The 14,573-nt window shown below is 37.1% G+C and overlaps 1 protein-coding gene across 1 annotated transcript in view; it reads right to left on the bottom strand.

Annotated features, from left to right (window-relative positions):
• The window catches only part of stam (signal transducing adaptor molecule), a 31,298-nt gene extending 16,748 nt beyond the window's left edge, over window positions 1-14,550 (bottom strand). Inside the window, exons 1-6 of the mRNA XM_062983824.1 lie at window positions 14,311-14,550; window positions 6,752-6,836; window positions 3,386-3,461; window positions 3,197-3,292; window positions 2,526-2,672; window positions 1,017-1,107 (exon numbers count right to left, since the gene is read on the bottom strand). Of these exons, the coding sequence (XP_062839894.1) occupies window positions 1,017-1,107; window positions 2,526-2,672; window positions 3,197-3,292; window positions 3,386-3,461; window positions 6,752-6,836; window positions 14,311-14,350 (535 nt within the window). The 5' untranslated portion in view covers window positions 14,351-14,550. The remainder of the gene's footprint in view (window positions 1-1,016; window positions 1,108-2,525; window positions 2,673-3,196; window positions 3,293-3,385; window positions 3,462-6,751; window positions 6,837-14,310) is intronic.
• Window positions 14,551-14,573: the final 23 nt, after the last annotated feature.

Here is a 14,573-nt window from a genome sequence, read left to right as displayed (position 1 = left end):
TTCTGAAGTATATTAGATAATGTACATGTTATGATCACAAGCAAGGACTTGTAGGCTGTTTGTGCAAAACTTCCAGTAGCTATCAAGAAAGCTTCTATGTCTTAAAACCACAAATAGTGTGAAATCCTTTTATTTTTAAAAGAAAAAAAAACATCTGGCAACTATTAAAAAGCTTGGGCAAAATTCCTTTTCAAACTTCCCCATTGTCTCTGCCGGAAATGATGCAACCTTGCAGAAAACATAAGAGAGTCTATCTTGCATTGCACTCTGTAGTACAGAAAGTGGGAAGTTAAAATGTTCCAAGCATGCGACAAAATCTGTGACACACCTATGGTGAAAATCAAAGTTGGACTTGACTACCAGTTCTTTTTCATCTACCCTGTTTCCCCTAAAATAAGACATCCCCAGAAAATAAGACCTAGTAGAGGTTTTGCTGAATTGCTAAATATAAGGCCTCCCCCAAAAGTAAGACCTAGCAAAGGTTTTGTTTGGAAGGATGCCCGCCGAACAGAACACCAGAGCATGCAGGATCGGTAAATGTACCTACCATAGAGTGTTGTACATGGAAATAATGGTAGTAACAAGAAATTATTGATAGGATTCACAGTTTGTCTGGTTATGCTGGTTTGTGATGACAACTACTGTATAGTATATAATAAATGTTCATTTTTTTTGTTCAACAATAAATGTGAATTCTTCTTCATGGAAAAGTAAGACATCCCCTGAAAAAAAGACCTAGAGCATCTTTGGGATCAAAAATTAATATAAGACACTGTCTTATTTTCGGGGAAACACGGTAATATCTTTGGGGAACACACATAATTATTCAAAAGGAAGCACCATTAAAAGGGCTTTGTGTAATCAAGTTCTCATAAAAATATGGCACAAAAATGAAAATTAAAGCGATGCAGATGCCTAATTTATTCCAACTGCTAGAATCACTGATTTCTATTATAACATTCAAGGAGCCTAACAACAAATCATCATTTCAGGATTCTCACTGGACAATAACTTACCTTTAGCTAAATCCTCCTCCTCTTTTTTGTTTGCTACTATTCCAGGATCTTTGGCTACAAGAGCTGGGCTTGCTTTTGCTTGCTCTGCAGCCTGGACAAAGAACAGAGAAAGTTACTCAAAATCAATTAATTACATCCCATAATTGTAGGCCATATTGAAAAACATACTAGTAAGAAACCAATCTATCCACTATAAATCAAGCAAAAAGATCTTGTAGTTACTGTCTCATATGGTTTTGAGTGCTGGACTAGGACAATGTTACGGTAAGGTTCAAAATGCCACTAGCAATGGAAACCTATTGGGTGGCCTTGCCTAAGGCCCACTCTCTCAGCCTAAGAGAAAGGCAATGGCAGAAATCCTTTAAATCAATCCTGCTGACAAAACTCTAGGATAGAATCCTTATAAATCAGTGAAATTGAAGGCATATAATACCAAAAAGAAATGCACAGGAAACTACATTTTCAAGACTACCCATGTAACTCTCTCCACCTCCCAGAATTCATCTCGTTATAACCGAACAAACTATAAATCAAGGCAATGGTATAAAATTTTGCTTGGCGTGTCTTGGTAGAATTCATAGATAGACATCTCAATCTTAGTAAGAATCAGGCTAAACTATCTAGCAACATCTTTTAGACATAATGAAGGGATTGCAACATATCTACAAGCTTCTGAGATGCTGGTAAATAGATTTATATCACTGTTATACGTCTTACACCTCCCCCTTATGGGAATGCCTAGCCCAAGTGTACTTTTATCATGAGGACACCAGGTTAGGAGTAAAAATATGTAAATGGTGAATTGAGCTAGCACCTTCCCCTTATTTCCAGAATAAAGTCCAAGCAACGTGCTAAATACATTTTTATGACAGCAAAAATATGTGAATGGTGAATTCAGCCACACACCTTCCCCTCATTTCCAGAATAAGTCCAAGAACCCTTTTCCAATGGGTTTGTCCTGACAGCAAAACTTCAAAGGCCATTTCTGTTTATGGTCATGTCTCTTCTTCCAACCTTTAGCTGCATTCCCCAAGTATCCTTCTGATAGCCATTTACTACTCCCTTCAGCTTCACATCCTCCTTTACCATTGTCTGCCTTTCTTCTCTTTTAAATGTCTTGTTCCACCTCCAGCTCATTCTCAGCTTGCTGCCTGCCCACCAAAATCCCTTCGTCCTACACTAAAATTGAAAGAAAGCATACAGGGCCTCTCAGTTCCCAACTATTGGTGCCTCCTCCAATCTGCAGCTGGTGCTTTCCTCTTCACCTCTACCCAGATAAGTCATTAATGCGAGCAGGCTCCCCATTTTCTACCATGTCCCAGCTACAATAACACTGAATCAATAGTCCCATACTGACAGATATAGTCCCATATTTATGACATGAAAAAAACCACACCCAGCAAGACATAGACAATTTGGTAGCTCTTTCTGGCATAATATCTTATCCACATTAGCTACATTTTTTTGCGATTTCTAGATTAGTTGTTATTTTGCATATGAGAATTTTACCTGTGAACCAATAACAGGAAACATAACACCTTGCTCCTTAAGATTTTTTATCATAGCAGATATCAAACTAAGTTGGGGGTCATTCTTGAATTCATCGGTCCATTCCACCATGAGCGCTTTTAATTTTTCACAGACTTTTGGATGACCCTGGATGAAAAAGATAAAAGTTGTATGACATATATGAAATTCACCTTAAGCTGAATCCTATTTCAGTTCATGAATTTGGTTGACTTAATTTGACCCTCATTTTTCACAATGACTTCAGTAGGACTGAAATGTGACTAATTTAGTATGGAGCCAATATGTGTCTTTTCAATCCACAGCCTTACAGAAGCAAAACTGCTTCATTCATTTATATCATTCTTACATCAACTGTTAATCTTATTTACATCTTCAGTCATACTCTAAAACAGTAGTTCCCAAATGTGAGTCCCCCAGGCATTTGGGATTTCCAGCTCCCAGAAGTCTCAGCCAAGTTGTCAAATGGTCAGGAATTCTGGAGGCTGAAATCAAAAGCACCTAGGGAACCAGAACCAACATGCAAGCCAGCAGTATCAGGAAAGCTTACAGTACCTCCAAGTTTATTTCAGGACACTTATAATAGATGTTAACTCCCTCCCGATATGTTCAACAGCCTTATGGCAACCTTTAATAAGTTTAACATATATTACCTTATTTAGGACGTTGCTTACTTCACTAGCAAAATCTCTTGAACACACTTCTAAATGAAATATTTTACCACAATTTGAGACACATGCTCCAAGAAGCTAAAGAAAAGAGGGGAGAAAAATCAAAATTAAGTATCATGTAATAAAAATTAAAATTATTAAGCAATTTATTTATTAATTAAAGCAACATACCGTCAATGCTTGCATAGCAACATGAGGATCCTTGTGGTTCACTCTTTTCATAATAGACCGAAGACAATCTTTAGGTCTAAAAATTACAATAGGAAGTTTTAAAAATAAATCAGCACCAACCACAATGTTCATCAGAAAGAAACAACATGTAATATAAAAGTAAATTAATGACAAGACCCTTTTCTATAGCTAGTAAAATCTTCTTATGCTCTAGCAGCTAAACCAAATTACTTTAAAATGACTACTCCACATCAATAACAGGTTCTTTAATTCTACTTGTGTGTTCTTCAGCAGAAGGATTATCTGGCAAAGATGCACTGTCTGCAAAGCTTTTGCCAGAAGCATCAGTAAAGTACCTGCAGTTGCTTTATGCAAAAATGATTGCAAACAAGGAGGCATTGCTCTTGCCTTTCAGTAAGAATTCAGGGGAGAATTATGAGTGGTTTTGTTCCTTTCCTGAGGCATCACTGAGGTACCTGCATCTAATGAAAACCTCAATGGGAGGAGAGTAAAAACCTACATGATGGGGGTTTGTTTGGCTGCAGGGGGAATGTGGGTAGGACCATTTAGCTCGAGGGTCATGCAGGATATAGGCAAGCATCACATGGCTAACTGGCAAAAAACCAGATCAGTATTTCAATTTGGATCAACTTCTACAACAGGGTGGACACTCTGCAGTCCTCAAACTGCTAGCAATCCTCACTGCTGGTATGCTAGCTGAGGCTGCATGTTTCCCATTCATGTTTTACAATCAAGTTGATTTTTTTGCTCAAAAGGACTCAGACAGAGATCTAAGTGAAGCAATTCTGGATAAAACTTAAATGATATATTCAACAGTGACCTGTTTACTGTTATAACTCTTAGGACAACTGATAACATTACTACTAAAAACATCAAATATTGAATTTGTTATAGCAAAATGCTATCCTTATATATGTGAAGAGGTAGTAAATTTGACATCACAACCAAGTAAAAGAATTCTCCCTTTTACAGACAAGGGATTTGTCTGGTTTTTTTTTATTATAGCAATTAAGAGATTACATCTTCATTTTACTTTCATGATTTTAATTCTATTCTCTATTTCATTTTTACAGCAAACGCTAATATTAAGCTACTTAAAGGTGGGTCTGGCTTAAGTTACACTGTAGCTTTGAGTAATCTATATTTAGGGGTGTCTATGTTTTACAAACCTATGTATCATACTTAGCACTACTAATTATAGAAAATGCTGCCACACAGCACAATAATTTCTCACTGCACAAATCTGTGAACTTGTCTTATTCTGCTACCAAGTTTCCTACAAAAATAACTAGAAGAACAATAATTTCTGGGTCCTTAATTTATAAGATTTGACAAATCCAACTCAGTAGAATACTTCTACAGATTTATTTTTAAAATTCATCAATATAGCCAGTTAAGATAATGCTGAAAAGTAGCTTAAACAGTGAAAGAGTAATTGAAATGTGTATAATATTCTGTAGCACATATTTCATTTCAATCTTCCAGTCAAATGAATCTACAGCAACAACTTATTTTATGGTACCATTTAATAGATGATAAAAATAGGCAAATCCATTCAAATTTTATGCATATCTTTTTAATCCAATTTAAATCAAGCCATGTTAAAAAGATCACAAGGGATTGCCTTCATGCCTTCAGCATTTCAATTAAACCTATTAGCGTTTACTGCATGAGGAAAGACATTTAAAATGCAATATACAAGCATCTTGAGTCCAATTTAGCTACATGAACATAATCCCATATTCTGCCCAGATTTTGAAATCTTCAGGAGAGACTCTTTTTTCCATCCCACCATTCCTGTAGGGACATCTGGTGAGAACATGGGAGAGGACCAACTTGCTTTGGAGCTCTGTTCTAGAAAGGCTAGACTAGCACCCTGTGGAATGTCCGTCGAGCAGCAGGCAAAGATCTTTGGGAAAGACCTATTCATAGCAAAAGGGCTTTTAATAATATGCTGTATTGTATGTATTTGCTGTTTTATTGATAGATGCACGTTTTCAAATTCTATTGATTATATTTTCATTTTTGCATGTTTTTAATGATGTGGTTTTTTATCTTAATCTGTTTTAAATTCTGGAAGCCAACTTTGCATCCTGGGCTAGGAAAATAATAGCAACAATGATGATAATGATATTAGATCATGTGAAACTTAGTCAACAATAAAATAAAACAAAGTCACAACTGCCAGTCAGAACTGCACTACTGCCTAAAAATACAAAGAGAGCAAAACTGAACTAATTACTTTAGGTCAGGCAACTAGGTAGGCTGTGAATCCCTACTCCCTACTGGTGATATTAGCACAAACCATAGGAAGTGATGGGAAATCTCTTACAATTTTATGGTTTTGGCCAAAACCCAGTAATTTTCCCCATGTTTTCTGAGATTCGGGGGCAGTGGGAGGAGGAAGGGGAGAGAACTTAAAACATTATGATCTATAGCAGCTTTGTGCAAATGGAGGGGAAATCCTGCAGTGCTTGCAGAGCTGCAAAAAAGTATTGAGATCACATGCCCTACACCTTCTTTGCCCTAGCAGGTATAAACCAAATATTTGTTCATACTGGACTCCTTTGAACCCTTAAAAGGTGTTAGATTACAAACTGTTTCTGAAAATAACTTTGATTTCAAAACCAATTTTCCAAGGAGCATAGCGAATATTCTTCAAAAAGCAAAAGCTCCCACAACTGAAAATTGTGCACAAAAAGGAATTCATTTCAGTGAATTAAATTGTGTGAATAAAGACCAGATTTGATTTTTCATTCTGTTTTTGAATGCTTATTAAAGATATGAACAGTTTATAAAACAGAAAGACTACATTAAACTGCCATTGAAAATATTTTAGCAACCCAAAGAAAAATAAAATATTAGTGTGCTTTATCATTTCAATGCTTTGAAAAAGCAGATCTACAAAGGCTTTATTTTACTTCTAAATGAAAGTGTTATTGGCTCATTTACAAGATTAAATTGCATAGTACACAAACATTGTAACAGCAAAACACAGTGTGATGTCTGATGCTATTTTTACAACAAAAAAAACCAAACAAACAGCACTAGCCACTAAATCAGGTATGAGCAAACTTTGGCCTTCCAGGTGTTTTGGACTTCAACTCCGACAATTCTTAACAGCCAGTAGGAATTGCACTAAATGAACTCCAAGCTTTTGATGCTTTTCAAAACTACCAACACTTTGTATAAATTTAACATAACACATGCAATTTTGTAGTCCTCTCATATATCTTCTTGTAACTCCACACTTCGCAGTTAAACTGCTATCTCACAATCTTCTAAACTAAAATTAACTTTAAATAACTGCAATAAAACAAAGACCTTAGCAATAAATTTACTCACCCTGTTCGTGACTGTCCAACTTTATCACAAATATCTAAGATAAGCCCCCAGTCTTCAGCAGTATTCATTTCACTGGTTGCTTTTTCTTAAAATAAACAAAAAGAGAAGGAATAAAGGTCAACACTACTAAAAATTCAGTGAACTGCACAAAACAAAATGTGCTAAAGCACAAATTGATATGGTCATCTTTTAAAAATGAATTCTTAAACATGATTCTTACATGCAGGCATACTACAGCATTGTATCAAAATTCAGCTGAAATGAAATGTTACATGAACTCTTATGAAAACATAACGCACTTGTAGTTCTAAGGGTGTGAACATGGTTAATAGCAGGGTCTCATTACCCAAGACATTAGCACATTGGTTTCTCAAGTCAACACATTTCTGCTGCAGTCACTTCTGTACACCCTGCATGCTAGCAATAATACACTCTATCATATAAATCCTTGATCTTTGCTTTGAAAAATTGCTGACTATTGTTTTGATATGCCAGACTCCATCCAGACTTTGGTGTGTGAAGGTGTCTCACTGTTTTTCAGTTCTCATCCACTGTGCAAAATATGCAGGAATGTTAAACATAATGTTAAACAGTCAAAGCATAATAGTAAAGTGGGTTTTTAAAATCAGGATTTTTTTGAGGGGGGGAGTTTTTAAAGCTGATAAATAAAACTGAAGAAAGGGTTAAAAAAAACTATAGGTCATATTTCCACCTCATGTGAATGTGCAACACTGCCACAGATTGTTTTCTGGAAGAACACTTTTTTTGTTTTAAAAGAATTGTTTAAATGTATCATTTAGCATACAGAGAAAAAATGGAAGAGAGAGCCTTAGATAAGATACAATAAAGGCCTATGTAGAAAGCTCAACTCTGTGGGATGTACGTAAGTCCCTTCCCCCAACATCCCAGCTGCCATAAAATGATGATTCACTAACTTGTGGCTATTATATTACCACCTATATTGAATAAGATGTGACAAACTCATATCAGGCAATTCCAAAGATTTTGCCTACCACTACTGTGTTAACTATCCAAATTGCATGCAATTTCATTTTATTATATTTCAGTATCAATGTTTTCTGGAACTACCAATAGAAAAAGAAGCAAAAACACTTTTAAAAAGGGTGGGAAACAAAATAATAATGACACCTCAGATCATCGACAATGATCATATTATAAGACCCAGAACAGTGATAGTTAGTCAAATTAAACTACAGGTTGAGCATTCTTTAACCAGAATGCCAAAATCCAAAATACTGAAATTAGAATTCCTGCATGTGCTAGAACAAGATGACTAGTAAAATCTGGCGCAGTCCTGTATGGCCAACATACAATCCTAATTACACATTAAACACAGTGGACTTTCTAAAGAAAGGACTGAGCTAATAATAAATGTTAAGATCGAGTTTGCACATATTTGAACTATCATCATCTTGGACATAGTTGTGCATGGCTTTGATTTCTGCAAGAAACATCTGACTCAGACAGTTATACACCATATTCCTTTCCATACTGATTTCTTATAAGTGATTTTTCACTTCTGTATATCGAAACAAATAGCAATCAGAAAGTTTCTAAATATTTGTTAAAATTTAACAGCTATTGGGGTGTTGTGTAGTTAACAGATATTAATTTTCAGTTTGGAGTATGTCCTCATAATAAGACATGGAACAGTTCACGTATTGTCTACTCTGACTGACAGTGGCTTTTTAGGATCTCTGAAAGATGCATTTTCCACAATAAACTGTCTGGCCGCTTTAATTGAAAATACCAAGGAAATCTCCTCCATGAAAAGAATGACCCAATTCTAACAGCTAGTCATAACTTGAGTTGACCTACTCTATCAACGAAATTTATGGAAAGCATTGATTCATTCTGCTACTGATTCAGCTGGGACTAGAAAATAGAGGGCCTATATTCTGATTTTTAAAAATACAAATGTACAGGATTTTGAGCATTTTGGCCTTTTCTGCTGTTTTAATTTAATCTGTTTAATTTGCTTCTATAGTATTTAAAAGTATTTTATTGTATTTATTCAGGAATTCATTAAATTTTTGCATGGTTTTAACTGTATCTCACAATAGAGAAAATTGAATATATAAATATGTCAATAAATACATACATACATAAATTATTATTCTATTATCAACTTATGACACTTTCAAAAATACATGAAGCACTGCTTACTACTTGGAGACAATTGAGTATTCCCACCACCACCACATTAGAAGAGCTGCATAAAAGTTTTCCATTATCAAAACAGTCTTGTAAATATAAGCCAAACTTGAAATCTTATGCTTTGAGCAGGGAGCTAAATGGATTTAGAGGTCAAAATTAAGAGGATATTTATTAGACATGTCATCAGCATATGCCAATAAATCTAGTTTGGCCTAAATTTCACATTGTCAACTATTTGTACCATCACCATAATTATTCAAATAATGGTTTCAATGTTCAATACCTGAACTATATCTATATGTGTAAATGAATTCTATCAGACAACATAGTGGAATTGTTTAGTGGGTTGAAAGAAAGTCTGTAAATGTTTCTGAAAGTGGCAATAAGATGAGGAAACAACATCTCCTCCTCGACTGCAGCTTTGCTGTCTTAAAAACTGCAAGTATATCTTTCATTGATTAATTTCTTGTTTCCACTCAGAGGATTTGCAGATAGTAATCATTTCTGGGAAGCAAGCAAAACATAAACCACCTCTGCTTCTACAATGCCAACACCAAAGTGCTCTTCAGTTGCAGAATTTTTTTTTAAAAAAAAGCAACACTGAAGTTAGGAAATATTTCTCTGGCTCTCCTATGGGACTTATTTCCAATTAAAGTACTCAACATAGTCATATATACTTGCAAAAGACCCTTCTTAAATAGGATAAAACATTTTTTTCCAAAAATAATTCAAGGCACAGCACTAACCCTATGAATGTTTACTCAGGATCAGGTTCCATCCAGCTGACTTGATGGAACATACCTCTCTGTGCATATACTATTAAAAATCCTAAAGTTTTGACAGGGAGGTTGCTATATAACTAGGTTTGTATTGACCTTTGGACATTTTGTAAATGTTTCTAAAACCAATGATTAGCATAAGTGAAAAAAACCACCCACAAAAATCCAAACACAGAACCCATGAGTAAACAAATGAATTTCTGAAGGAAATTTATGAAGAATTTCTGAAAGAAAGCTTTTACAAAAATACACGATAAATGTATTTTATACTCATGTGTAAGTCTTGAAATTTTAGTTTAAAAAGTCAACCCAAAAAATCTGGTCAACTTATCCATGTGTCAGTGTGACTATTGCACTTTAGCTCTTATCAAAAAAGGAACTGCCCCCTTCTTTAAGAAGAGTGATCTACGGAAAGAGTTTAATTCATCTTGGGAGGATCGAAAAGAAGTATTCCCCCCTCCCTCTGCTGTGGTGCCACTTCCGGCCTTTTTGATGTTTGTGTGAGAAAATGGTATGGCAGCCAGGGGTGACTGACCCCCTGAGATAGAATGAACGCTGTTCCCTCTCTGTGGAATGACCCTTGACTTATTCATGGATCGTATTCAAATCCATAATTTTGGCCCCAAAATCAGCCCTCAGCTTATAAATGAGGTCAACTTATATGTGAGCATACATGGTAAACAGCAAGTCGTAAATTTCTTTTATCTTTAATTCAACTATCACCGGAATAAGATTTAATTATATGTTATTTTTGTCTGCTATATACTGTTTATGAAGTTAGTCATGATATCCATCAGAACCTGTTTGTGAGCTTGCAAGAAATATCCAGCTGCCCACTTCTGAAGACTCTTAATATATTTTACCCACCCATTCTGAGAACAGCAGACCTCAGATTACACAAATCCATTCACTTTGTTCCCACTTTAATCTGAGAGAAACAAACACTTGAAAGCTCCAGTTATTTGAACCTAGAGGTTCCTTGCACTTAGCAAATATTTTTTTTCCTGTTGGAGAAAAGTGAATTCATGAATTTGTACAAACTAAAGGCCTGCCCCTAGGGAGATCTGATTGGAGAATAACAAGTAAGTTGACAAGTATAGATTCTGCTATATAGTATTCTCTATCTTTGGTTTGGTAGAACAAAATCATGTTATTTTCTATTCAATTTACACTTTTTCACTCTAAAAAAGTTGCTCTCTTTGGATTTATATTCTATTTATCTGAAAATGATTATTTTCCATAGATTGCCTACATACTTTGTTTCAGTGGATCTCAGACCATTAGACTATCGAGTATTAACAAGTGCATCCCTCTGGCAGACATCCTACAGTTTTATGAATCACTGCTGACTCTGTATATAAGCACTGAAGTCATCCAGTCATGAGATTTCATGTCTGACAACTATTTTTTCTAACAGGTTTTAATAGAAAACTTGTTCTTCTTGTTGTTGTGTATCAAGTCATTTAGGATTACCCAAAAGAAACTTCCTGCAGGGTTTTCTTGGCAAAATTTGTTCACAGGGATTTGCCCTTGCCTTCCTCTGAGGCTGAGAGTGTGATTAGCCCAAGGTCACCCAGCAGGTTTTCATGCACAAAATTCCTTAAAATATTGTATAATGTTCTTGTGTGAAAAGCTCTAGAGGTACACCAACTGAAAAGAGAATTTATTCATGTCATAATATTCCTACAATGAACGGACTATCATAAATACACTGTGCAGAATATAAAATACAAAGGTGGAGTCAATACACAAATATTCATTTTAGTAGTCCATTTCCAACTATGCATGCAGTAAGCAAACCCTCTACATGTATAAAACTCACTCATTGCACTCTACACAATACCATAACCATTTAATTTATATCTCAGAACATCTTCTGAATGTAAATATACATGTGACCCCCTGAATACTTGAGGTGAGCCATTTTTTCAATATAAACTGAAAATAAAGAGGGGTGATCTATAGAACTTTCATACTTTTGATTTAAAAATGAGAAGTGAAATATACAAAATTAGCTTTACCCCAATTAACATAGTAGGGTAAAGAATTACAAAAGCAAATGGGTGGGGTTCAGGGATGAGTGGATAATGGACAAAGTGTGAGGGAATGGAAAGTTGACTCACGATGAAGCAAACTGATGAGAGTGTCTGAGTGGTGGACCTCTGAGTTGGAAATATAAAGACAATTTGAGCACTCGGATATATCTCTGAAGAGTTTTGCAGTTGGCACCATATGAGAAACTGACCATGAGCATCGGGCATATCAAAAGTAGAAACTACAGTAGAGTCTCACTTATCCAAGACTCGCTTATCCAACTTTCTGGATTATCCAATGCATTTTTGTAATCAATGTTTTCAATATATCGTGATATTTTGGTGCTAAATTTGTAAATACAGTAATTACTACATAGCATTACTGTGTATTGAACTACTTTTTCTGTCAAATTTGTTGTATAACATGATGTTTTGGTGCTTAATTTGTAAAATCATAACCTAATTTGATGTTTAGTAGGCTTTTCCTTAATCCCTCCTTATTATCCACCATATTCGCTTATCCAACATTCTGCCGGCCTGTTCACGTTGTATAAGCGAGACTCTACTGTAGTAAGAACAAGTTCATTGGGAAAATGCTTCCTATTTAAACAAGGACAACCTATGGATAATCGCACTTACATTGATGGAAATTTTGGAAAGTCTTAACTGATACAGCGTGAGTATCCCTTACCCAGAAGTAGTATCAGAAGTGTTTTGGATTATTTTATTTGCACATATATACATAAGATATTGGAGATAAACACCAAGGATAAATATGAAATTTGTTTATGTTTCATATACACATAGTCTATAGGTAGTTTTATACAAAATAACTTTAATAGCTGTGGGCATGAAACAAAATTTGTGAACATTATAGAATCAGAGTCGGAAGAGACCACAAGGACCATCCAGTCCAATCCCCTACTATGAAGGCACACCCAATCAAAGCACTACCGATAGATGACCATCCAGCCTTGTCTTAAAAGTCTTCAGAGGAGATTTCACCACACTCGGAGAGAGTATATTCCACTGGCAAACAGCTTTTGCCATCAAGAAGTTCTTCCTAATGTTCAAATGGAATCTCTTTCCTTGCAATTTCAATCTATTGTTCCATGTGCTAGTCTCCAGAGCAGCAGAAAACAAGCTTGCTCTTTCTCAATGTGACATCTTTTCAAAAATTTAACCATGGCTATTGTGTCTCCTCTCTGCCTTCTTTTATCCAAGCTGAACATACCCAGCTCTCTCAGCCGTTCCTTGCAGGGCTTCCAACCCTTTAACCATTTTGGTCTGCCTTCTCTGGACATCTCACTTATCCACATCCTTCTTGCACTGTGGGGTCCAGAACTGTGTTATTCCAAGTGTGTTATTCCAAGTGAAGTCTGACCGAAACAGAACAGAGTGGGACTATGGCCCCTTCCAGACAGCTGAATAAAATCCCACATTATCAGCTTTGAACTGGAATATGGCCTAAGTGTGGACTCAGATATCGTGAGTTCAAAGCAAATATTGTGGGATTTTCTGTCCTGATATTCAGGGTTATATGGCTGTGTGGAAGGGCCCTATGATTTCCCTGGATCTAGACCAGGCATGGGCAAACTTTGGTCCTCCAGGTGTTGTGGAATTCAACTTCCACAATTCTAGGTCTGGGCAAACTTCTGCCAGCCAGGTGTTTTGGACTTCAACTCCCACAGTTCCCAGATATGGGCAAACGTAGGCCCTCCAGATGTTTTGGACTTGAACTCTCACAATTCCTAACAGCCTACTGTTAGAATTTTGGGAGTTGAAGTCCAAAACACCTGGCGGACCCACGTTTGCCCATGTCTGGTCTAGATGTCATACTCCAATTGATGCAGGATAGAATCACATTGGCTTTTTCAGCTGCCCCATCACACTGTTGACAGAGATTCAGCTTAGGATCAAAGCTGTCACTATCTCAACCAATTCTGGAAAGTTTCAGGAGTTGGGATTTAGGTCTCTTCCACACAGCGGAATAAGTCCCACATTGTCTGCTTCGAATTGGGATCTATGGCAGTGTGGACTTAGATAACCCAGTTCAAAGCAGGTATTGTGCCTTGATATTCTGGGTTATATGGCTGTGTGGATGGGCCCAAAGATTGCTCAACTTGTAGTAGAACTATGGTAAAACCTAAAGAAATCCTTCTGAACAGCTGGAGAGATATGGGCAAATTTGGGTCTTCCAGGTGTTTTGGACTTCAACTCCCACAATTCCTAACAGCCTCAGGCCCCTTCCTTTTCCCCCTCAGCCGCTTAAGCGGCTGAGGGGGAAAAGGAAGGAGCCTGAGGCTGTTAGGAATTGTGGGAGTTGAAGTCCAAAACACCTGAAGGGCCCAAGTTTGCCCAGGCTTGTGGCAGAGGCTTATAACATCTATGTCCCCACCCTGTGTGTTACATACTCACAAGCTGCCATTCTTAAAAGTTCTGGTTTGAGATGTTTTCAATGAAAACCTAACGGTAGAAAAATAAAAGCGCGGAGGCGAGGGAGAAGCGGCGCTGGGTAGGGCCCAGCCTGGGTCGGGGTGACTCTGTGGCCTGCCTGCCTTCTACTCACCCACATCCTGGTCGAAGGGGTTCGTCGTGAAGAGCGGCATCTTCCCGAGTGGGGAGAAGGGGACGCGGCAGGAGGGAAGCAGGCTTGGGCCGCCCCTCCGGCCCTCAGGCGAGGAAGGAAGGAGGGGAGGACAACGCACGGCAACAAACGCCTCCGCGGAGCGACTGAGGGCGCGAGGCCCCGAGGCGGCTCAAGCTCCGCCCCCAACCGCCCTCCCTCGCGCTCCTTCGTTTCCCTTCCTCAGCTCCTCCAGAAACCGGCCT

Source organism: Anolis carolinensis, chromosome 6 (genome assembly GCF_035594765.1).
Source record: "Anolis carolinensis isolate JA03-04 chromosome 6, rAnoCar3.1.pri, whole genome shotgun sequence".
Lineage (NCBI taxonomy): Eukaryota > Metazoa > Chordata > Lepidosauria > Squamata > Dactyloidae > Anolis > Anolis carolinensis.
This window is presented reverse-complemented; position numbering and strand designations above follow the sequence as displayed.